Source organism: Apteryx rowi, unplaced genomic scaffold (genome assembly GCF_003343035.1).
Source record: "Apteryx rowi isolate R43461 unplaced genomic scaffold, aptRow1 scaffold_38, whole genome shotgun sequence".
NCBI lineage: Eukaryota > Metazoa > Chordata > Aves > Apterygiformes > Apterygidae > Apteryx > Apteryx rowi.
This window is the reverse complement of record NW_020450307.1, coordinates 1,875,939-1,901,380: the sequence shown is the minus strand read 5'-3', so window position 1 is coordinate 1,901,380 and position 25,442 is coordinate 1,875,939. Positions and strand designations below refer to the sequence as shown.

The window sequence follows — 25,442 nt, the reverse complement described above, 5'->3', positions numbered from 1 at the left end:
GTCTCCTTTATTCAACAGCATAAAACTGCCTTTAGCTCCTGAAGTTCCGAAGGTATTTGCAGCGTTGCCAGAGTTTTATGTGGAAGATGTTGCTGAATTTTTGTTTTTTATTGTACAGTAAGTAAAGTTATTTCTGAAGAAATTTTATTCTACCCTTTACCCCTGTAGCAGGTGGTGTGCACACATAAATTTAGGGTGTGAAATTAACATGCTAGCTAGTCCATAGTCGTTATTTTAGTCCTGTTTTACCAACAGTTTAAGATTGTGTCAGCTGGCACTGTTGTAGATCTAGTGCCTAGATAACCTCCAGGGGTCCCTTTTAACCTAAACTTATTTATGATATTATTATGCTTCCTGTTCTTGAAGAAAGGTCGTGTTGTCATCGTCTCCCCCCCCCCCGCCCCCCAAGAATTTTATTTGTGGTTTGGAGTTTGCTCAGACCTTGTAGATCTCGTGATATGTTAATCATTACTAGACCAATATTAACAATAAGTCATGGCTTAATGAGAAATAGAAAACTCCATCTAATTATAGATTTGTTGGGATGAAATGCATTTGTATTGTTTTAGCAGTTTAGATGGTCACACGTACTATTAGGATGTATTCCTAGAGTCCTGGAGTTGGTCACTTTCTTGGTGAAAACATTCCTTCAAATCCAAACTTCGCTGTGGCATGTGATGGAGATGAGTGGTTGTTGTTGCCTTCCTAAGGTGCCATTAAAGTGGCATTTGATAGCAAATTTGCTATTACACGCCATAGGAGAATATCACGGTGTTTCAAAGGAGAAGGTTTGGAATCAGGACCAAAATCCAGCTGACAGTAAACAGCTGGCAAGAGCTCTTAGAGTAAGAATCTAGTTTCTGTAGAGAAAGGCAGGAAGTCATGTTAAAATGACTTGAGCTTTCCTATTGCTAATAAGCGATCTGAACTTACTTGGCATAAGTATATAATGAATCTTCTGTAGGTGATATAGGGTTGGGGGTTTTGTTTCTTTTTCCTCATCTCCCTTTTTTTCAGATATGCTCCTCAGGTGCTTTATGAGCCCTGTACTCAGGACATTGTAATGTTCCTTGTCGTGATGCTGTGCAACCAGAACTACATCCGAAATCCTTATTTGGTAGCCAAGCTGGTGGAAGTGATGTTCATGACAAATCCAGCTGTTCAGCCCCGGACACAGAAGTTCTTTGAAATGATTGAGAATCATCCTCTCTCCACTAAATTGTTAGTCCCCTCCTTGATGAAGTTTTACACAGGTGAGTGCATTCTCTGTAGTTCTCTGAGTGATTCAGTGAACTATGAGTATTATAAAGCAATAGGTTCTGTTAGTTGTAGTGACCTTCAAGAAATCCCAAGGAGGCTCTTGGGTCTTGTAAAGATGAGGCTTTGTTACTCAAGAATCAGCTGAAAATTGCATTGCATGGAGCCTTGAAAAGAATCCTAGTCCATGCACAGCCTGTTGTGCATTGACAACTCTGGCATCGTTGCTTGGTGTGAGCATTGTTTTGGTGGTGTTTAGATTCGAAGTTAGAAAGGTTTTGTTTATTTTGTAAGGGAGGATTGAGAATTTAAACTTTCTGACTATGGTCTTGCTAGTCGTACAGGTTTAGATATTATAAGGGCTTTGCATGCTGAGAAGCAGCTATTTTGCTGCAGTGTTCCCTCAGTTTTCTCAATATTGAAAACTTGGACTGTGGGGCGAAGAGCACAGTGGAGTTGAGTTGAACAGAGCAGGAAGTATGTTTTTTGAGTTTTTTTTTGAGTTTTTTTTTTTTTTTTCCAGACCTGAGGTTGGTTCTGGATTAGAAAATGGGTAGTGCTTCTTTGCATGGGGATTAAGATGGAGATTTCTGAATGTAAATTGAATTTCATCTCTTCAAGCTTGGCGCTTGAAGCTCATCACGTTGGGGATAGTGGGAAAGAGATGTAGTGTGTTACAAGTGAATATTGGTGGGAAAGACTGGTTTCAGTTCCGGGATCTGTTTCTTTTTCAGATGTTGAACATACTGGAGCTACTAGCGAATTCTATGACAAGTTTACAATCCGCTACCACATCAGCACCATTTTCAAAAGCCTCTGGCAGAATATAGCTCACCATGGTACATTCATGGAAGAGTTCAAGTGAGTAAGAAATTGTGTATGGTGCTGCTTACTGTCATGCAAACTGCTGAGGAGGCCATTACCGTTGGGAATGGGTGATGCTGCTTTCCATTGTGTTTTAAATGACAGCCCCTGCCAGCGAAACTCGAGTGTTTCTAAACACCGAGCTCTGGACACCAATCAGCTTGGCTTGGGTTATGGGGTTATACAGTGCAGGAGTGTTACTGGGGTTGCAGTCTGCTCAGCACACCCATCTACTCTGCAGTGATAACTCTGTTTCAATGCTTTCAGCTCTGGGAAGCAGTTTGTTCGCTACATCAACATGCTGATAAATGACACAACTTTCTTGCTGGATGAGTCTCTGGAGTCCCTAAAACGTATCCATGAAGTGCAAGAGGAGATGAAGAATAAAGAACAGTGGGACCTGCTGCCCAGGGTGAACAGAACTGTTTTTCAAAGTGCCCTTTACTACTTTCTAATATATTTTTTAATAAAACCAGTTTGTTTGTTTTTTTTTTTTAAGCTTTTGGATAAGAGGCAGCACAAAAGAGCTGCTCACAAGAAGCAGTTCTCAAAGCTGTTTCTTGCTGCCAGTATGGCCATGGTCACTCTGGATGTCATTCTGCAATAAAACATTCTGCATAGTTATGTTGTGGCTGGCAAAGAGTGATGTGAGAAGTGGAAATAGTTTTAAATTACTGTGCACTTAGAATTTTAAAACTAGAGATTGAGACTTTAACCTTCTTGAAGGAGATTTTTGGAAGATGCTTGCCAGTTGGGTTGACGTCAAGATAATGAAGCTTTTATTTTGTTAGTGCATTGATCCTGTGTAGATTTGGTATAGACAATTAAAGAATTATATCTTAGAACTTAGCCTGGTTAAATGATAATTGTGTGTGTTGACCGACCAATGTCAGATATTTCTATTTTAAGCTTATTGATTAAAAAAATTTTTTTTGAAGCAAAAAGCTGTGAAAGAAAGATCTTGTTTGTTAAATTTCTTCTGACTTCCTCTCCTGAAGCCTTTGTTCTTGCTTACGCCTACTAGCAAGGTAAAGCCATTAATGTACTGTCAAAATGAGCTGGTACATAATCTACAGATTGTTCCAGTATGGAGTGTTAATTGCTTATGATGCATAAATTAGAACCTCACTTGACTCTTAGCTCCTAAGTTGGTTGTGAAGTATTGGCATTTGAATGGAGAGGAAGCACAACCCAGCTTTGCAGTTGTGAGGAGTAATTCCAGTATGTAAGCAGACTCACTAAATATGGAGGGAGTCTTGTGATACTGTTTGTAGTTGTCAATTTTGACTGATGCAGCATTCCACATAATTAGTGTAGTGTTTTCTTTAGCGTTAGGTAGTAAAAAGGGAGCTGCATCTTAAATTTTAAAAATGTATCACATCTGGATTTGATTTGCAGTCTGTTCTTTTGCCTGCCCAGATCATGTTAGCATTATGGTTGTTAAGTTTGTGATTGATAATGAGGTAGGAAATTCTATGGACTTAACTTGTAACCGCTGAATACTTACTTTCTAGGATCAGCAGCAGGCCCGGCAGTCGCAGCTTGCTCAGGATGAGCGTGTCTCTCGTTCATATCTTGCCCTGGCAACAGAAACTGTTGATATGTTCCATATCCTTACCAAGCAGGTTCAAAAGCCTTTCCTCAGACCTGTAAGTCCTGCTCAGATGTGACTTAGTGTCTGCCTAGTTTCTAGTTTCTCTAACATCTCTTCTTTTGGATAATAACCCAGAAAATGTGTGGTAGCCCTTTGTCTCCATTTTCCCCTTTCTCCAGCTCCAAGTGCATTGAAATCTAATTGCTGATGAAGTTATTTGACATTAAGTGCAGTTACATGAGTTACTCAGATGGTGTGGTACTTCTAAAACAGAAACTCTTCACATTATCTTTATTTTTTATGAATAAACATGTCTAAAGACATTTACTGGAAACCCACAAAATAATCACTTTATTGGTTCATAATTCCTGATCTTGATGTATGCTGTTCTAATGATAATGTTATTTATCACTGCCTTCATGCTATGATCTGTATTTTATTTTGGCCTTATAGGAACTTGGACCACGATTGGCTGCTATGCTGAACTTTAACCTACAGCAACTGTGCGGCCCCAAGTGCCGTGACCTGAAAGTTGAAAACCCTGAGAAATATGGGTTTGAACCAAAGAAGCTGTTGGACCAACTGACTGATATTTATCTACAGTTAGATTGTGCTCGCTTTGCTAAAGCAATTGCTGATGATCAGGTGAGCTCCTTAAAGATGAGAGGAGAGGGGTGGAAGCATTTAGGAACTCTGCAGAATACACTAGAAGAATTTCATTCTACCCAGTATGTGTGGTTGCAATTTATTTTCTTCAGTAACTCATCTGTGATCATGTTCTCTCTGCTCTTTGTAGGTAAGTATGTTTTCAAAGTGTTTTGCAAACCTATAAAGATGTGCACGCCCACACACACATGCGCGCACACACAATTTAATGAGCATTCATTGTTCATTAGCTACAGCTTCCCTCTAAAGTTCCAGATGTACATTGTCCTCATTTTGCAAGTGGGAAAACAAGCGTACAAGTGGATTGACTCCCCCTTCCTCATCAAGAACATGCAAAACAAACAGAGATGGCACTGGGATTTAAAGTGTCATTTCACAATCCAACATTCTCTAGACTAAGAGTTTCCAAATTTTATATGCTTTTATATCACTTTATTAAATGATTGTTTAATAAATTGACAAAATGCAGCATGCATGAGACAATTAAGACACCTTTGCCTTGATTCACATGCCTTCTCAGTGGTAGTCTTCAGAGCAGTTTGTTAGTTGATAAGGTAGATAAGCCATTGCTCACCTCTGTTCTTGTAATGTTAGTATGTCTGTTAAACTACTGAGCCACATCTGTCCATCCCAATGTCTTTTAATACAAATTCCTCAAAATACAGAAAAAATAGCGTTATCCGTGTCTACCTGAAATTCTAATGGAAGTTGTTTTACAGTATATAAAGCTTGGTTTGCATGTCTAGAGAAGCAGAGGTATCGGAGAAACTCATGATCTTTTTCTCTAATTATTTCAGTTCTGGTGATTTCAGACAGCTTCAGTAATACTTGTGAAACAGACCTTTTATGTTTTTGTGTGTGTGTATATATATATATAATATATATAGACAGTGTATTTTTTACACTGTTCAGTATATATGAAAGTGAGAATGTTATCCATTATTCATTCATCAATGCTAGCTACAGCAAAACTCACTGCAATGACGTGGGGATTAAAAAGAAAGAAGCCTGCTTGTGTGGGAACAGGAGCAAAGCTTAATTAACAAAGTGGCCCCTCATAAAAAGGGGTGTGTGTGACTAGTATCTTGTAAACTCTGAATGACAGGAAAGAAACACCAAGAAAACACACAATTGGTTAACAGCTCCTGGTATTAAAAAAAAAAAAAAAAAAAGGCTCCTGTAGATGGAATGGCCTCTCAAAAGCATTTTGATGCATCGTCCATTTGCAAATCCTAGCACGTAACAGAAGGAATCTGAAAACATTTACAAAGCCCTGGGCATACTGCCACAGTTCTGTTCTCCTCTGCGGGCTTGGCAAGGAGTTTGGGTGGGCACAGAGTGTCCTAAGTAGTGAATGGTATTTCAGGGAGAGATATAGTATAGATTAGAAAAGTAAGGCTGTGAACACTATAAAATTATCAAAGAAGATAGAAGCTTGAGACGTAGTATGTTATGTTTGTCATTTAATTCAGCCTTGCAGTGCAGCATAAATAATAATTTTTATTAAATAAATCTCATATCAAAACAGCATTCTGAAGATAAAAGCAAATGCTGTGTTTAGAACATAAGTGGCTTACCAAAGTCCATGGGAGGTTTTTTTTTTTTAATTTATTTTATTTTATTTTTTAAGAGTGATGCTTATTTCAGTTGAAGCTATAGGATATGCATTTGGTGTTTGTATATATGTTGTGCTAGGTAGCTGCACAGTTCTGGGCAGCAGGCTGCTGTTCCTGCAGTGAGCTGCACACTGCACCAATTGGCAAGTTTCCAGCAGGTATTTGCTCCTTCTGTGAGTTGCCTTACTATTTTTGTGGCAAGATTTTTTTGGCACTAGGAGAAGGAATCATTCTTTTCCTGTATTGCTTTGCATATTATCAGAGAAGTTAAGAAACCATCAGTATTCAGCAACTGCGTGGTATCAGTTAGCTTGTAATCCTCATTTTTGTTGTAGAGTGCGTTTCATTATTCACTTGGCACTTGAGGGAACAGTAATGTACTTCCTAGTTTAACTTTCAGTGGAGAGTGGTGAATACATAACTCATGCAGTACTTAMAGCTTGAAGGTGGAATAGTAACACTACTACATCTGTGTTGTCTTTTCTTTTGATGCTCTCTTACAGCCAGGATGAACTGGGATATTTATGATCTTGGAGATTGACAAGAAGTGTTTAGAGGATATTTACAGTGGTGTATAGAGCAATTCACCTCTTCAAGTACAGTGGCTGGAGAGCTAGAGTGTTTAAAAAAAAAAAAAAAAACCACAGAAAACAAACTTTTCCTGTTATGCTGTATTTTCAGCTAAGACYTGTGAGAACAAGAACCCAGATAGGAGCGACAACACGGATATTTGGTCTAAGGAATAGTTGCAGTAATTGTAGTCAGCCTCTCTAAATGTCTTAACAATATTGGTTGGGTGTTATTGTGTTTATTATTTTGTCCTGAGCAGTTCTACATTAGTGATGACCAGTACAAAGCATAATAACAGCCTACCTGAAAGTTGGCATGTTAGTGGTAGATTAAATGATATCTATATACTGCTTTTCTGCCTGACATAGGGTTGAGGTTTCATTGATCCTTTCTTGTAAAGTTTTTAAAAAGCATTAAAAGATCAGTAGAATCTGATGGCATTTTAGGATACTGTAGCTGAACAGAGTTCTTTTATGCATTGTTTGTAGAGGTCCTACAGCAAAGAGCTCTTTGAGGAGGTTATTTCAAAGATGAGAAAGGCTGGAATCAAGTCAACCATAGCAATAGAAAAATTCAAACTGCTGGCAGAGAAAGTGGAGGAAATTGTTGCCAAGAATGCTCGTGCAGAAATTGATTACAGTGATGCTCCGGATGAATTCAGAGGCAAGTTGAGTTTTCTAAATACTGACTCTTTACAAGAAGAATTTTTTTATGTTGTTTTGATACTAAATACGAATATATATTAGTAAAGACTATATATAGTTTCTAGAGTCATGCATCCTTCTCCATTTCAATTAAATGGCTAAGTGAATGAAGAGAACTAGGCTTCCCCCCCTCCCACCCCAGGACTGCACTGTCCAGTCCCAGCCAGGTTGTGGTTCCATGTACTTTGCAGCATAGTTCATAAAACAGTAAAATAATAATAAAAACAAATCTGAAAATAGTGTAGTTAAATGTTTAGCTTTTATACCATTCTCCTATATTTCTGAATTAGGGCTAAATCTGCTGTTGCATTCTATGACAGCCTTTTCCTCAGCAATAGTTACCTTTTCTGGAAATGATTCCTCTACTGCACAAAAGCTTTCCTGATACCGGAACACTAAATGTGGTTCTGCTCTTTTTGATGATTTTCTGCAACTTCAGCGATATACCTGATTATATCAATCTGTGCTGTGGTTGTGTGTGCAGATGAGACATGTAGCTATTGTCTTCAAGTTAATGATGAGACACTTCTGTCTTTAGATCCACTCATGGACACTCTGATGACTGATCCTGTCAGGCTGCCATCTGGAACTATTATGGACAGGTCCATCATCCTGAGGCATCTGTTGAACTCTTCCACTGATCCTTTCAATCGTCAGACGCTGACCGAAAATATGCTGGAACCAGGTAACCTTGCTTTTGATATTTAGTGATGGAATTGTTGGCTTGGGGAAGCAATTTGTGTGCAATTTCTGTTCCGTATACTTTTAGAAGATAGTGATGCTGCATCAGTAGGGTTAATAGTGCTTTCACTCCAACTTGTAAAGAAAAGTTCATTCCTTGTGTTTTCCTTTTGTTTGAAAAAACTCTTATCTTTGTAACTACTGGGCTAATGGATATTGTTATGGTAGGTAAATGAGTAATTCATTTACTCAAAGCTGTGCAGAAACTACATTGATAGAGACGGAAATGAAATCCAGAAGGTTTCTAGAAAAGGAATGCTATTGGTCATGAGGAGCTTTCTCAGGGTAGTAGTATTACTGAACAATTTAACTGTCAAGTTAACCATTCTTTTTCTCTTCTTTACATTATTAGTGCCAGAACTTAAAGAGCAAATCCAAGCCTGGATGAGAGACAAGCAGAATGCTGATCATTAAAAATTCCCTCGCAGTGCACGCCAATGCCAATGGGAAGAACGGGGCGTGGGCTGGTCTGGTAATAGTGGAGCAGATACACTTTGAAAGCTATTGATGGGATTAGCACGCCCACTGGCACTGACTTGCAGTAGTGACCAGAAGCATGTGGACGAGAAGAAAAGCAGCTTAATTCTTGTACATATATTTAAGTGATAACGATGGTCAATAACATGGAGGACAAATTAGGAAGTTGCTTATGTTACAAAACTGTCCTTCAGTATGTCACGTTTTGGAGTTTTTACAGCTGAATTATTTTAGCAAAGATGAATGGATCAGGGCAGCATCCCTTCAACCTTATTTTTTACAGCCAGATATCCGTTAATTTGATTGTGGTTAGAACCTTGGACATTTTGCTGCTAAAGTAACTTTTTCCTCTTTCCCTCCCTTCTTCCACCCCACAAACCTGCACTGCTGTCTTTTTTTTTTTAAATGCAAAAAAAAAAAAAAAAATCCCTGTGAAAAACAAAATCATTCCCCTGCCCTCAAAAGAACATATTCTGTGCGATAACTGTGCCTGCAACAAAGTGTTAATCTTGGGATCGTATTTTTATATTATACGTATTCACATATTTTTTTTTTTTAATTGGTGTTAGAAGACACAAGAATAATTTAAAAAAGGCAAAGATTTGACATGTGGATTTTAAGTTCTGGTTCTTTGAGATGTCACTTTTCTTTATGTTGATCTAGATGCTCTGGTATTTTTGACAAGCGTTGTGATAGAAATATGATAAAACAGCTGCCATGAATGAGATACTTGGAATACCAGGATTTCAGTGACTTTTTAAAAAATAAAATCCATTCTTTTAATGCTGAAGATATGATATATGCTAAATGACAGTTCTGAGCCATTAGAGCTTGTCCGCAGAGAGCAGAGCAGATCCTTTTATTCTTAGAGGTTGCAGTTGGGGCAGGGGTCATTTTTATGTTGCTTACCAATTTGTATCCATGGCTTGGCCTTACCAAAGCAAAAAGGGTGCAGGAAATGTAGAATTACATTTTTTAAAAAAAAATTAAAAAATATTCACAAACATTTTTGTATTACTGCCCCCTGCTTAAGATACTTGAATTTCCTTTTTAAAAAGGATTTGAAACCACAGTGTTTTAAAATTAAGTCTGTAAAAAAAAGGTTGTTTTTCTTTTATTTGTTTTTTCGCTGTGTCCTCTGTTCAATTCCTGACTCTCTTGAACTACAATAAATGGTGATACACACTCACAGAGAATCTTTCCTTTGTCTTTCATTTAAGTGAGTCACTGAGGGTAGAAAAAATACAAGTGATTGGGTGGCTTCGTTCAGGTTTCCTGATACTGATTTAGGATCCAGAGATAACTTAGCAAATCGTATGTGGAAAAATTGCTATGAACACAAATATCAGTAGTACTTCAAACTAATGAATTTTTACAAGTGGGTGACTCTTGTACCTAATCATAGTTACCTTGGCAGGCAGTGCCAGGGCTCCAGGGGGGATTTTGGTCAGATTATAATACAATGCTAACCTTTCAGATATGCAAGTAAGATGCAGTGTTGTTTTGTTTTTGAGGGTGGGGGGAAGATTCTGAAGATTGTGGCTACATAGATTGTTGAACAGAGAAGCTTGTTCTATTACTATTTGGTTTCTTAATCTGCACTCCTTCCACAAATTCAAATCCCCCTCTTCCTCCCCAGAAGTCACAGAACAAAACCTGCTATGCTTTTACCTGCAAACTGTCATTCAGCATCCAAGTCCATCATAGCTTCTGAACGTGTTATAATGGTGTGCAGTGAGCTATAGCTTTCAAGGTGTGGGTTTGTTTTTTTTTTCCCTTAAGAAGAGGTAATGAATTTTTGCATAAAGAAAAACTATTAAATGTTGCACCATCATTTCATTATTAAGGCTTATTGCCTTAAACCTCTAGAAATACCCTAGAATTTATACTTTTATCTAATGGAAGACAGCTATTCAGCAGTGTACATAACTGTTTTTTAATGGAGGACTGCTAAACTGCTACAGTTTCGCATCATGGCTTGTTTTTCTCTAGAAGTTAAAGTTGTCAGATAGCTTTTTAGTTTCCTTGACAGAGTCTGAATGTATTGGAAAGATGGAAGAAATGCTTTCTTCTAATTTTTTTTCAGCTATTACAAATTAAACATTTATACCACCACCTTCTGTGGATTGTGGTTAAGGATGCTGTGGAAACCACGAGCAGTCTCATAAAGTGAGATGAGCATAATTAGAAATAATGCATCCTTAGATTAAAAAAAAAAATTTTTTTTGCTTAAGTATATACTACACAAGGYTTGAAGTCTGCTATTCTCTAATAGTTTCAGCTGTTTCACATTTGAAGTTTTATAACTAATATCAAAGAGGGTTGTGAATATAAAGTTTTTGCAGGAAAATCAGTGTGGTACTAGCCTGTTTTAATGCAAGTGTACAATGAAAATCCTGGGTTTTAGTATATAAAAGTATATTATACATTAATCTGTGCTAACTAAAAGGCATATTTAAACAGATTCAGGATGTTTTTCTTAACCTTATCTGACAGGAGGAAATAGAAATATTTACATTTGGTATAGGACTTAATTTCAGATTCTGAAGGACTTTGTCTTGATTATTATTTATTCTACCATCACATCAGATTTTGATCCAACAGTCTAAATAGCAAAGTGCACTACTGAACTTTTTTGTCTAATTATGGGATACATTTATCACTTGAAAATGTATCAATCCAGGTATTACAGAAGACATGAAAGCTGATATAAGTGGCTGAAACAATTTTACCTGAAGAACAAAGTATCAAGTATTTCAGAAAACTGTGGATTTAGGCACAAACTCTTCCAAACTCAACATTCATGGACAGAATAACAAAATATATTTTAATACAAGCAATTGAAATAGTACTATTATATTGCTGTCTCTTGGGTACAAAAATGTATCAATAGCCTGTCCTTCGGTGGATAATGGATGTTTCAACACCTGAAAAAGAAAGCTGAAGTTAGTATTGGACTAAGAATGAATCTCCCACAAAAGCTTATCAGCTTCACAAAAACTCTTTAGTTCTTAATCTATTTAATATGAGCTGCACTTTTTTTTTGCAATTTCCCCATACTAACATATGCCATTTAACCTTTTTCAATAAAACTATCTTTACTACAATACTGACACAATATATTAGAGAGCACTGAAATATCAATTGAGCTTACATGTATCTACAGAATCTGAGCAGTTTTGACCTGTGAATTGCACAATAAATTGCTCATTTCAGGATGGGCTAACTTGCATCAACCTTGCAAAATGTGTTTTTTTTCTAGGAAAAGTTGAAGTTAAAAGATTGTATCACTGGTCTGTACTTGCCCTCTAGTTATGTGACTAGAGAAATTACTGAGCTAAATTCTAATGTTGATATCAATAAAATACAGTGCAATTGATTCTGTTATATCATAATTTACTCTTATGTAATAAAACTTACAACCCTGTTGCCAACTCTACATTGCTGGCAGCAAGGACAGCCTAATGCTGTTAATAGCAGGATGACAGTGCTGCCCTAGCTAATAACAGATTGACTACCTCCAATCCCCATGAGCATTACACTACAATATAGTTGTCTTCCTTTTCCTTATCATTTAGCATAAACCTACCCTCTTTCCTGCTTTAATCAGTCTTCCCAATTTTAGGTACCACATCAGTGATTTGAGTAATTGACTATATTTGCTTGTATTGATAAATGCAAGAACCTTTTTCCCAGTACTGTTTGCTCTCATTTTTCTGGTATAATAATGCTCAAGAGCAATTTTCTTGTACTGGGAAGTTTCACTACATGATCTTTTTTTAAAAAAAAGTCTAAATTATACTTTTAAATCTGCATACACTTGTGTGAAGTTACTAATCAGTCTCTGTACTAAGTGCTGCAGGGCTATATGCTATTGGTCAGAAGCTCCTATAAGGAGCAAGACTGGTCCCTTTTCTGTAGGGGAATGGATGCTAATTCATTGTTTAAAAAGCAGGATTCAGAGGTAAAGCCCTGCCATGGAACTCCACCTAAGTGCATTTTTAATAGGTTTACTTCTATATTACTCTAGGAGAGCTGACTTTCAAAAGTTATACTGAGAAGGCTAGTCAAAGCAATGACTGATCTTAATAAATTGAGAGAAAATGCATAAGTTCTGTAATTAAAAGAGATATTACAACCAACTGGATGAGGGCTGCTTTAATACCTTATCACCTTCTGGCTCAATACTCTGATATTTAAGTATCGATTTTCCTCTGTCTCCCTTTGTAGTAAGTGACCTCCCAGATCCCATAAAGCATGCATCATATGTTCTTCACTATTTTCTTTCTACAAATAAAATTAGATTTCCTCTGAATGTTTCTAGAAAATTTTTCAAGTCGCTGTAAATGAGCAACCTAAGAATTAACATGCTGGAATTATTCTRTGTAATTAATCTCAAAACTTTAGATACAAGAAAGTGGTGCAAGAGCTATTGTCTGGAAGAGAGACTATGCAAAATTTGCAGAAGTAAAATTAACCACACTGTCTATTACCATGGAAGAGTTCAGCACACCCTCAGTATTTTAAGTTGCCACAGCCTTTCCAGTCTTTTTTAGAGTATTGTAACTCACCTAATTCTGCATCGTCCTAGATAGATAGATATTAGCACAGTTAGAGCATACTAATATGCACACTGATAAATCTGTTTTTCCATCAATAGGGAGTCTTCCAAAGCTTAAAGAATGCTATTTTCTAGGACATGCAAAACCTACCCATTTTTGCTGTGCTGGTTCTGCAGCAACACTTCCTTGCCAGCCAGTGCTCATATATATTCTTGTAGGCTTTTGCACACAATGGCTGAACTGCAGCGGGGAAGCACACGTGGTCATAAGATTGGCTAGGGGAAAAAAATCACTGTTCACCAAACAGAAAGGAACTAATAAAGCATTCTTCCAAGAAACTGTAAATGATGGGGAGCACATGAGAGATTAATATAGTTACTAGCCAGGGACCTGTGAACAAAAATAAACCTTGTTCTGAAGCCAGAAGTCTCAAGTACCAAATGTTCTCAACAGTTGAAATTTGATTTGTAAATGACGGTGTGTGTGTGTGTGTGTGGAAAGTAAGTAATTAAGGTATTTCATGTAATAAAATTATTATTTTTTAAATGCTGGTAAGGTTAAACATAAGGCAATTCCTAACAACACAAATGAACAAAGTACTAATGGAAAGGAGGAATGTTTGAGCAGAGATTGTCACAAAAAATCAGTTTTTAGTATGAGAATATATGTGAAGTTTTAGAGTATGAGAATTTATGAACACTGTTCATTATAACAACCAGTTATATAAAAATACATTATGAGATCTGCTGAAGTTATCTTAGGCTGCTCCAAAAAAACCTTTTAAAGGGGGAGAAATATATTTTCCTCCTCATGTAACTGCTATCGTCGGGCCTTATTTGGATTTTTCAGGGGGCCTTTGGGTCCTATTGAAATCGCCTGGGGCTGAGAGAATTCGCTGTTCCGGGCAMAGTTTTCAGGGCGGGTGAGCACGCCTACCTGCTACTTGGCCCTTTAAATCGGGGGAGACGCCCAGCTGCAGTTAAAATCGCTTTTTTTTCAGTCACGGACGCTCGGTTTCTGCTCGCCGCCTCCCAGCGAGGGGCCCCGCCCGGCAGCGCCGCCGCCAGGGGGCGCGCAGGCACACACCGGCGGCGGCGCGGTGATGCGATCGCGGGGGGGGGGGGTGGAGTGTCCTCGCGCCGTTCGTGATAGGTTAAAAGGCGGACGACGCGGATTCCTCCACGAGCTCTGATTGGCTGGGGCGGCGGAGGCCCYCGATTCCTCGTGCCTCCGAAGCTCGGCGGAGGGATTGACTCGGGGGGAGGGGCGGGGCCGCCGCGTCGAGGACCGGCATCGCCTTGGAGCCGAGCCGCGTCCTCCTCTCTGCCGGGCGGCGATTGGCGCGCGGCCGTGTCAGTCCTTGATTGGCACGGCGGAGGGCGGGCGCCCGCCGGCTGATCGCGTGGCGATTGGCCCGAGGCCGGGGGGCGGGAGGCAGCGGCGCGCGACGATTGGCGGTCCGGCCGCCCCCCCGCCCCGCGGAGGCGGGGAGCGGTGCGCAGCGGAGCGATCCTGTCAGTGTGGGAGCAGCGCCGCGGGGAGTGGGTCGCTGCGCTTGGTCCTCCCGGCGCGGCCTTTCTCCGTTCCCCGCTCCCTGCCCAGCGGCGGGGGGGGGTCTCCCGACTCGGCGCAGGAGGCGGCGAAGCGCCATGGGGCTGCCCGGGCTCCCCCCTCTCCTCTGCTCCGCGCTGCGCTCCTCCGCTGGCCCCGCCGCCTTCTCCGGCTGCTGACAGCGGCGGCCCCGCTCCGCCCGCGGCCCGCGGACGCCCCCGCCCGTCCCAGGTGAGGGGCTCCCGCGCGCCCGGAGGGGGGGGAGTGTCGGCCCAACGGTCGGCGGCGGCGGTTGGCCGGTTGTGTGCGCGGCTGCCGGCGGGCGCTGCGGGTGCGGCGGGGCCCGGGGGCAGGAGCTGCCGGCGGGGCAGGGGGCCGCCGAGCTGGCAGGGCAGCGGCGCAAGGGCGTGGGGCGGCCCGGCCCGGCCTCCCTTCGCAGCTGCTTTTCCCCCGCCTTCCTGCCGCCTCCTCCCGCTTCCCCGCCGGCGCCGCGAGCCATGGCGGTGCGGCCGCTTCCCGTCCCTTCCCTTCCCATCCCTCCCTGGATCCCGTCCTGGAGATGGCCGCATTTCTCCGTCCTTCCTCCCCTTCGCAGGCGGGGGAGGCGGGGGCAGTAGTGGCTTGGTCAGGAGGAGGCACGGCCCCTCGGTGCCAGCTGGGGACGGCTGCACGAAGCCGAAAGGGTTGCGTTTTCTCGGCTGTTTTTTCCGGCCCTCTAGGTGCCGGGATTCAGTGCAGCACCATCACCGAGGCAGCCATGTTGGGATGATGATCTGACAATCCGCTGTGAGCCGAGGCAGGAGGCAGAATGACAGGCCTGCTAGTCCGGGGGTCACTGGCAGAATATAGGTGTGAAACTGAGGTTGGAGGACTGGTATTTGCCAGATGCACATGGTGAATTTGCATCTGTTCTCCAAAATGGGGAATCAAACATTGAACAGCATTCATACTAATTTTTAAAGTATCCTTCCTTTCACTTCCAGCTCCTCCTCAGTTTGGTTCTTTTTGTTCTTTTTCTTTTTTTGTTAAATTATTTGTAGCCATATGTTTATATGATCTGATTTTCAGTTCATGGCCAATTTCTGCACTTGCACTCGCTATTTTATATAGCATCATTGCTTTAGGTTAAAGTACAAAGATAGCAATTTGTAGTGTATGAGTTCAGCTGATATCTCAGACTATTGTTAATACCTGACCCTTGCTGGAGGACCTAAAATTGGATTCTCTGCAGTCCTCTTGTTCATAAACCCCTGCTGCTCTGAACAGCTGTTTTGCTAACTTTCCATAGACTAATCTCTGTGCTTGTTCCTTTCCTTTCTTTAGAGCTGGTGTGGTGATTAAGTTACAAGTGTAGGAAGCAATTTTTTTGTTTTTAAAAGTTAGCACATTCTCTGGTAGACATACTGTATTCTTTGTTTCCTATACAAATATGACACAATGGCTGGCTCTGTTGAATGCAAGTGATGCTGCTTTTGTGATGCGTTTTTATTTGAATGTAGAGATCTAGACTCTGAGCTATATTTTGTAATTGTTTTGAGTTTGTTATAAACTTGTCTGATGTTATAAATAATAATTTGGCTCTTTAAGTCCCTATTTGGTCTTTAGCTTTGTTTCAAACACAAGCAATATCTTTTGTGTTTTGATGTTGCATAAAAATTGATTTGTCAGAACTTTCAGATATATCAAAATTTTAGAATCAAAATTTTAATGAAAAACCTGTTTATTTAAATATTTGTGTGTAAAATTCAAGTAATATTTCAGGTGCTTGAGACCCACAAAGGGAGATTGTTTGTGAGCTTGAATAATAGAAAACAGACAAGGTATTTAGATGATTTGTTTGATGACACACTTAATATTAAAACCTCACTGTGCTGCTTGTAGGGTGGATGGTGAATATCTTTTAATAATAGTTTAAAATAAGATTAATAGAATGCTGTCTCCTCTCAAACGCGTAGGGTTTGCTTTTGCGCTGATAAAGAGCTGACTAAATGCTCAGGTATTGCTTACGTCTAGTTTTAGAGCCAGAGGTATATCATGGTAAGGACTCAAACATGCAGTTCTTTTCTTGACTTGGTTCTTGATTGGATTCATACAGGAGAAATGTTAAAAGATGCACAGTTAGTAGACTCTTTCCAAGGCATTAAGAGAATGGTTCATTCCAGAATGAATGGCAGTCTTCTAAACCTGTAACAAATATATGAGGGACTTCATCTTTTAAGCTTGTTCTCCTAAATCTGTATCAAAGACTGTAACAGGGATTTTATTTTGCTCTGTTGCAAGTTATGTCTCCTATTACCTCTGTGTAGACAATGTTTTGCAGCAATAACAGATACTACTGGGAAATGTAAAATTAGTTGGAAAACTGGTTGCAATTTATTACTAATTTCTGTGGTACTTTACCTGTTAAACTTGATATCATTTTGCCTTATTTTGTCATTCTGTGTGATGAAGGCAGTGCTGCCTTTTAAAAAGTGTCAGGAGGACCAGTTAAAGTTGCTGAATAACTGAAAAACATTGGTTTTAATTTATGAGAAACTTGGAAAAAAAAACATGGTTTTGGGCTAATTTCCATATTAATGAATATTAAATCTTGCACAGAGAGATGGTGTCAAAACATCTGAAGTCCATGTGCAACTGTAAACATGCATTTTGTTTACTTGAAAAGTAAACTATGAGCTATGAAAAGTAGTAGACCTGAGAATGAGATAAAAAATGAAATGCAGTAATTAAAAATGAGTAGAGAAGATAGGGTTGGAAAAAGTTTGTAACTCCAAAAGACTAACATTGAGGGTTTTCTTAATGCTGATGTAGTTGATTTTGTGATCCTGTTCTATGAGAATTTCTTAACATCTCTCTTCAGAACAAAATTCTTGTTTAGCTAATGCATATTGAATCTCTGGTGTTGTGCTTTGCATGCAGTGGTTTTTTTTATTGTGAATAGGGTGTATACTTGTGAGATTAGTTCCCCCTATTTTAGTGTGTGCTTTGTTGGAAAATCATTTTGTTAATTGAAATGATAATATATAGTCAGGTTGCTTAAGGCACTTTTAGAGGACATTTCATTGGACAGCACAATAACTGTGTTCTTCAGCTGCTGTTTGATTAGAGTGGGGATAGCATTTTGTAAAAGTACTTTTATTTGTGAGGGTTTTCCTTGTCACTGACCATAAGCTGATTTGGCCTTAGATCTTTCAGTACAGGCTAATGAATCCTGTTCTGATATTAGGGTTTTTTGTTTTTCATTTTCTCTGTTATTGCTTCTGGTAGTCTGAAGGATTGAAAAAGAATAAGATATAAGGTAGCATTGATCATTTCTTTATTATGATTTGTGTGCTAGCTTTGGACTACACAAAACRTGCCTACTAGTAGTTAAGCTAGGTTTTACAGGAAGGGAGCTGATCTGTTTTCAACAGTTTTATTGCTACTTCATGTTAAAGAACATTAAAAGCCCTCAATTCATCAATGCACAGATCAATGGATTAATATATATTTTAAAGTCACCTTTCTCAGTTGCTCTGTGTTTCTGGTCTCTATTCTGTTCTTGAGCTTTTAGTGGGACTTCTTCAAATTCTGTGCTAACAACAATTGAGTGTTTAGTTGGCTGTATGGATCTCTCATGACTGGTTATTCTACCAGTTTGCTGTATCATTGACATTGAAATTCAATTGGCTTGTTCCTAAAGGCATTCCTATTCTAATAGTCTGGTGAGATACCTTGGTAACCTACTAAAATAAGGAATGCTTTAAATTACTTCTCCTACTCTATAGAATGATGTAATTTCCACCTTCACCATGTGATGTCATTAATGAAGTAATGAAGTTTTATTAAAATCTTCTGTACTGTGTGAAAATGTGTCATGGCTTGAATCAAGAATGCCTAAATATTTTTATCAGCTGGAGAACTTACTACAGAGTTGAAATGCTTCTGCTTTTTCTCTGCTACTACGTTTTGTGATCTTGTAGCACTGTGATTACAACCCTGAAATGAGCATTTCATTGGATATGTGGAGTATAGTTAACCATAAAAGAATTCTTGTTTTTTTTTTTGGGCCATGTGTACTGACTCGTGCAGGGTAGAGTTCTGCTCATATTATCTTGGATTCAGCATAGAAATGACTGCACTGAGTTCGACCAAAGATCCATCTAGCCCAGAATTCTGTCTTTAGCAGTGGCCAGTAGCAGATGCTTAGAATATAAGAATAAAGGGACCGTATAATGATGTTCCTCAGTATAGTCTTCTAGGTTCTGAGAATCTGTGTCTTGGAGACTTCTTGAGACAAGTGTTGGTACCTTTGTTTTTACTAGCTCCTGATGACTTTTTCTTTGAATTTGTCCAATGGCTTTTTGAGCCTGTGTTGAACTTCAGTACTGACAGTATCCTGTGGCAATGAGGTAAACTGCTTATTTATAGGGTGGTTGAAAAATGATCATCTTATGAAAATGTTGATTGGGGAGATAAGAATCAATATAATTGAACCAATATTTTATTCCTGCATTTCAGTACAATGGCAGATAGAYGTGACTTGACAAATAGACATGTCCTGGGTGTCACGGATAGTTCCCTGCCAATTACAGTGCTCCATCATTTGGATGTGTTAGGATTGAACAACAAGTATTTTGATAGTGACCTGAAGATGCATTTAGTGGTGAACATCTGCTGGAGATACAGATAGTAATATTCACCCCGAAGGCAATAAATTTTAACACCTCTTCCTCCATAAGGAGTACTGTGTTCTTTAAAGATCACTAGATATGCAAGTAGTTACTGAGTTTTATTTCTCTTCGACAAGGGGAGCTTCCCAGGAGCACAAAGGTTCCCTACAGTTGCTATGTACACTCCTTTTTATGGAAGGGGACTGCATTTGTACTTTACTTTTACTGTTACTGCTAATGCACTACTGCAGCAAGGGTTGACAACTAGAGAACTTAAACATGTAGCGTAGTAGCTAGCTTTTGTTGAAATCTAAGCAGCCATATCTTCACTGCTAAAATTATCTTTGTTAGGTTAAGTGTAACACATGTTGCAACCAGATCTTCATTTTAATATTAGTCTCTCTTCTTCCTGGGAAGAAAACCAAGTAATGAAAACAAACCTATTTGTACACTTCAAAAGAACTGCTTTGGATGACAGAAACTTCTGACTAGGGAGACAGAGTACAGGTGCTGATAAATATATTTCCAGTTCTGTCTTTGAAGTGACAGCCTGTTGAGGGGACACGGAGGGTGGCTGCCCTGGGGGAAATGACGTGATCATACAACTTTGTACCTTCCCRTTTTTTATCAGTATCTTAAACACAATAGGTGTGAATAACTAAATTATATTTTTTCTTCTTTAGAAAACGCCAAGAAGAAGGCAAACTTGAAAAACCCTAACCCCTTCACTTTTAATTTCTCGACTGCGCTGCAAGCGATCAGAATGTCGGGGGCTTCTGTGAAGGTGGCTGTTCGGGTCCGGCCCTTTAATTCCCGAGAGACCAGCAAAGAATCCAAATGTATCATCCAGATGCAAGGCAATTCAACAAGTAAGTTCAGTTTAATCTCATAATGGAGTCTTTCTCTCTTCTCTGCCTCCCTGCCTAATCCTTCTGATCAGACTAAACTGATTACTGTGAACATTACATCATCTGGAATAACCCTTTTAGGGAACCTTCTTCTCATGCGAGGCTGTCATTACAAACTTAATTATCTCTGAATTTGACTAACTTGTGTTTGGGTCTACTGCTTTAGTTCATGGTGTGCATATTTTGCAGTCCRTGCTTTTGTTTAGGAGCATAATTTGTGTGAGAAAGCTGAGGGAAAAGGATGTCAAGTTTCATGCCTACCAGATTAGATGACTAAGCTACAGCAAAATAACAGACTAAATAAAATCTTTTTATTTTCTAACCAACTAAAAGTGTAGAGTTACTAAATAGCTATTATGGATCAAATTTTTCTTGATAACTGACTTGAAATACAGGGAAGAAGAAACTTCTATGGAAGACTGAATGTGGGCACACCATTTATTAACTCTTTTTTATGTGCCTTTGAAGTCTAAATTGGTATTGACTCCATTTTCTGCAGTGTCGTTTGGTCATGTGTAAACTAAAAGCCATACCTAAATCTGCTCTTCTATGGTAGTTTTCTGTTTTCAGCTAATGAAGTAGTTTCTTCTTATTGATATCTGTAGAAGATGACACTCCAATAGCATTCAGTTACTTCTGTCTGTTGCTTGAGTATTTGCTCATGTTTGTTTACAAACAAAAGGTTAAATACAGGCTTCCTCCTTTTTTTAGCCTAAACTGTACCTCAACCTGCTTCTGCAATGGAATTTAACTCCTGGTTGTGGTRCCAGTCAAATCATATACAATGTTTGTGATATCATTGAAGGAGAGGCATTATGCAGAAGGGAGAACACTACTTTCAGTGAAGTTAATTCTTATCTTCAGACCTTTCGTGAAATATTGACTAAAAAAACAAATTTTTTGGTTGAATTTTAAAGTTGCCATTTAAAAGAAGAATAAAAAATGTTTAGAAGTCATTTCATGTATATATTAAAAAAAAAAAGTGTGTGTGTGTTTTTTTTATCCTGCCAACTTTCAGACCAGAACAGTGTAGAATAGAAGAACTGTAGACTCCATTAGATGGCATTTGTAATGGAAATGCCAGCAAGCTCTAAACTACAGTAGCACCACTGGGTGCCACTATAATGGGTTTTCTTGCTGCTGTCATGACTTGACAGCAAAAATTTTAGAAGCTTCAAGATTTTCTAACTCCAGGAGCCTATGGAAACTGCTTGTTTGTTGTACAATGACAAGGATGACCTGTGAATCTCTGACAGTCAAGCTGTCAACTGATTTGAAATGAGTTTTGGACAAAAATGCTGGTTCTGTTGTCTGAATGCTAATGTCTGAAATAAATGCAGTTTATTTCAATAAACTGCATCAGCTTTTAAAAGGGGAAAAATACTTCCTGATTTATCTAGTTGGAAATTCCTTTACAGCTTTTGTTGTATTTTGTGCTCTGGAAATTTTCCAATCTGTAGACTTCTATTTGAGTCTTATGGCTCTGATACAAGATGGGTGATATGACAGATGGTCAGGTTTAAGTCATCAGGGGCCATTACAGACTGTGGGAAAGGAATTATAGGTTGCAGTAGTTATATGTTCTTGCGGTTGGTGGGCCATTTTTCCCTGCATTCTCCTCTTAAAGGAGAAATACAGAAGAAAGCTAAAGAGAGAGGAGTAATTTTTTTTCTGTGAACAGAAAAAGCTTATATAGTAAACTCAGCAAAAGCCTGAGCTGAATCCTTCTGGTGTCCTTGTAGGCTGTATGTTAGATTTGGGGCATAAGTACTGTTCTTATGTCTGCCATGGATTCTTTTTGACTTTGTCATGATCCCTCAATCTCTGCAGCCTCTCCATTACATTATTGTACTCATTATTAAGGTCTGAACTTGTTGGCTAAAGGCTGGCTACAGAATGTGACATAAGCAGATCTGAATCTCAGATCTGATGCTGCAGTTTCAAAGTAAAGGGGCTTCAGCAGCAGTTCTAGTCTATGGAGTGCATGCATCACCTCTTCACACTGTGCTAGTGAAGTGATTGAGGCTCAAAAGTCTTGCCTCTGAAAGGGTTATTTTTTTCACTTATGCACTAAAGAGGTTGACAGGAGGCCAGTCTCCAGGCCTCATGGGAGATGCTGGCAAATCTGAGAGGCTAGTGAGATGTGGAGTAGAAAGTACTTTCAGCCTGCGAGGCAGTTGAAGTTCCCTCATCTTGTAATTAAAGTCTAATGAACTATTGAGATGGACAGGATTGAGTCAATGTGAAGTCTGATAGCTAAGTAGGGATTTTGACTGTTATTTGGCCTTTAATTATTTCTGTATTGTTTGGCCAAGCTATGCTAGGAAACCTTTGTGGGTCCTGGATTTAAACTATGTCCAAGTTTGAGTTTTGTAAATGTTTCTGCTGATACAGGCAGAAACTACATTATAGTGAAACTGAGGCAGCTGGGGTTGTTAAAAGGTAAACAGCATAGAGTTGTAGATGGTAAAGTATATCACAGTTGTGCTGCTTTTACCCTTTTTTAATGAACGTATGAAAAAAGTGTTTTATGGCATTTATAATACAGTGTATTTTTAAAGTTGGAATACCTCCAGGGCTGTTTGCTGATAGCCTGCTTTTGTATTGTTTGTCAGTTTATATGCAAGTTTGGCTGTTTATGCTTTTTTTGGAGTGACCTCTATTCATGGTGGGCTTACTAGCAAAAGAGAATGTCATCCTGGGTTAGAAAGTTTATTCTCAATTTTGTTACCCAGCTTAACTTTCCCTCAGAAGCAAAACAAGTTAATTTTGTGAACTTGAGGTGCGTCTTCCCTATGGAATTGCCTTGTTCTCCTGTTTGGCTTTTTAGCTCATTTCTCTGTACAAGGTCAAGACCCGTAGTGGATCTCTTATTTCTATAAATTGTTAGCACTTAAAAATTTGCAGTGTTGCTGAATACAGATCTATATGCTACTTAAAATGTCAGAATAAGAGTTTTTACTGAGGGTTTTAACCTACAATATTAAGAATGCTAATAAAGGAATGAAAATAAATGAGTTTCTGCTTTTATTTAAAGAAACCTTCCACAGGACCAACTTGTTTGCCAATTTGTTTTTGCCTGACAATACTGAGAGCTAGTATGAAAGCACTGTAGATCCTTGAAAGTATTAGATTTAATCTAAGCGCTTCTGTTATAACTTGAATTGTGGATAATAAGTTATCATTAAGTAGCTTTAAGCACGAGTAGAAACATACAGAAATCATTTGATGTGTAGATTATGGTGCACCAATTAAAATAATGATAAATATGGAAAGCTGTAATGGATACAGTAACACTCCTACAAAAAATGTTATTACTGTGAGAAATTGGGACTTTTCTCTTTTTCTGTCAGAAGTATGCAAAAGATGGGAATTCTGAAATCAGTACTTGAAACACATTCCTTCTGTTTGTCTTTTTGTTGTTTTTTGTCTGGTATAGTAAGATGACAAGATTAAATTTGTTTGTGCTTTTGTGATGCACAGGGAGTAATGATCTCCAGTAATACAATATCTAGCACTTGAAGAATTGTCAGAGTGCCTCAGTCTTTCTGTTGTTGAAATATATGTTGCAAAAATGAATTTCTGCACTCCAGCTGAAGTCACGTGTGTTGACTGCCTTAAGGAGCTGATATTTTGGCAGGAAGCCTGTGATGCTCAGATCATAGCTGACTGCAGACAGTGTGCATCAGAATGATACTGCCAAAAGTTCTTCAGTGGGAAAAGTAGGGGTAGAAGAATAGAAGTCAGTAGAGGAATTCTTAAAGAAAGCAGAAGTTAGAAGCTGCAGAATCCTACTACTTCAGAAGTTAATTTGGGAATGCAAAATTCCTTCCAAAGAAGGAGGTCAAGTCGCCATCAGATCAGTAGTTTAAAAAAAAAAAAAAAAAAAAAAAAAAAAAAGAGAGAGTAACTGAGTGGGACTCATTTAAGGAAAGCCCGTCCTTGTGTTTTGTTATTATCACTTCTGTAGGAAACACAATCTTAGGAAGAGTAATTTTGAAAAGGCACCTGCTATACAAGATTTTAGGAGTACAAGTTCAACTTAAGTACATGGTTTCTGTTTTCATCAGGAGCTACATTGTGAAGAGCATATTTATATTTTCCATTATACAGAGATTACTAATAAGTACCAACCTATGCCTGTAAGTCCCACCGGAGTCATGCCCGCTCAGGTCTAGTTGCAGTATAGCTGTGCTTGTGGCCTTGCCCCTAGTCTAGTCAGCCATGCGAAGGTACCTAGTGAACCATATGTAATTTGAGGGAAAAGTTAATAAGTTCTGACTTTTTAACATTAATAAATTACTCCCCAAGAGGATCCCTCTGTTAACAGTCCTTCCTTTCAGTTAGTTTGACACTGCCCAATATATTGTTTTTTTCATATTCTGCTAATACAGAATATTTTCAAGTAAAACATGGCTCAAGTGGACTTTTAAGTTGCATTTGTATTGGTGGTTTGTTGGTAAAGTCCTAACTAAGACTGATAGTTTTAAAATGACCCTAAAGCATCTTTGTCTTTTTTGAGATAATTTTGCTCAATTTTGGCAGTCTTTTCCTAAGTTTGAAAGGTTATCCACTTTTATTTTTTCTTTAATTTACTGGATAACTGGCTTATTGTGCTTTAGGTTAAACTTGCTGGCTTTTTAGAGTGATGGTTTGAGGAACGGATCATGAAGCACTGGACTTCAGCATAACTTGATTGGATGTATTTTGTCTTTTAACTCTTGCTTTTTCATTTTTTTGTTCTGAGTGGTCTATGTCAGTGCATCTTACCCACTGTGTGTTAGTGTATGCCCCTTCCATAAATTACTGTTTTTATGGTGAATGGGAAAATGATCCTGCTGCATAATATCTGGGATGAAAAGTGAGCTGTAGATCTTGAGTTTTGTGTATCAGTATTTCTTGTACTCATTTTTGTATCAATTTTTGAAATAGGCCCCATATAAACAACATTGAAAGCTGCTGTCTTGGATTATTGAAATGAAAAGCTGAACTGTTCTGTATCTAAAGTGCTCTCCAGTGTCTTTTTTTGGTGGAAATAGTTTGATAATCCTGTTCCTAAATAACGCATAAATAAAAAATTAAAATGAAGCTGAGCAGAGGCTCAAGCTAGTAGCTACAAGACTGTATTTAGATAGTCATTGTTAGCAAAGAGTGCGGCTATGTATCCTTTTAAAAAGAAATAACTACATGGAAGACTTAAACCAATGGAGCAGGGAAATAAGTACCCTACTCATAACTTGTCCTCTGTAATTGGTTATTATGTTAATTGTGCAAAAGCTA

The 25,442-nt window shown here is 38.9% G+C and overlaps 2 protein-coding genes and 1 long non-coding RNA gene across 17 annotated transcripts in view; 2 read left to right on the top strand and 1 right to left on the bottom strand.

The window, feature by feature from the left end:
- UBE4B (ubiquitination factor E4B) overlaps nucleotides 1-9,678 on the top strand; it is a 45,230-nt gene extending 35,552 nt beyond the window's left edge. For all 7 annotated transcript variants that reach the window (XM_026073941.1, XM_026073940.1, XM_026073935.1 and 4 more), the window contains 9 exons: nucleotides 19-117; nucleotides 1,018-1,253; nucleotides 1,992-2,118; nucleotides 2,389-2,533; nucleotides 3,636-3,770; nucleotides 4,169-4,360; nucleotides 7,056-7,230; nucleotides 7,810-7,956; nucleotides 8,365-9,678. In XM_026073941.1, the coding sequence (XP_025929726.1) occupies nucleotides 19-117; nucleotides 1,018-1,253; nucleotides 1,992-2,118; nucleotides 2,389-2,533; nucleotides 3,636-3,770; nucleotides 4,169-4,360; nucleotides 7,056-7,230; nucleotides 7,810-7,956; nucleotides 8,365-8,426 (1,318 nt within the window). In that variant the 3' untranslated portion in view covers nucleotides 8,427-9,678. The remainder of the gene's footprint in view (nucleotides 1-18; nucleotides 118-1,017; nucleotides 1,254-1,991; nucleotides 2,119-2,388; nucleotides 2,534-3,635; nucleotides 3,771-4,168; nucleotides 4,361-7,055; nucleotides 7,231-7,809; nucleotides 7,957-8,364) is intronic.
- On the bottom strand, nucleotides 8,882-14,157 carry LOC112970029. Its single transcript, XR_003254846.1, has 3 exons — nucleotides 13,988-14,157; nucleotides 13,202-13,326; nucleotides 8,882-11,416 (listed from the first exon to the last, which is right to left on the bottom strand). It is a non-coding gene; the product is annotated as an uncharacterized LOC112970029 (long non-coding RNA).
- Nucleotides 14,158-14,565: 408 nt separating this feature from the next.
- Nucleotides 14,566-25,442, top strand: part of KIF1B (kinesin family member 1B) — a 98,406-nt gene continuing 87,529 nt past the window's right edge. For 6 of the 9 annotated variants that reach the window (XM_026073970.1, XM_026073972.1, XM_026073969.1 and 3 more), the window contains exons 1-2: nucleotides 14,566-14,833; nucleotides 19,938-20,123. In XM_026073970.1, coding sequence (XP_025929755.1) covers nucleotides 20,018-20,123 — 106 coding nt within the window. In that variant the 5' untranslated portion in view covers nucleotides 14,566-14,833; nucleotides 19,938-20,017. Of the gene's footprint in view, nucleotides 14,834-16,414; nucleotides 16,423-19,937; nucleotides 20,124-25,442 lie in introns of those variants that run through there. The other 3 variants (XM_026073973.1, XM_026073975.1, XM_026073967.1) reach the window with 2 other exon arrangements.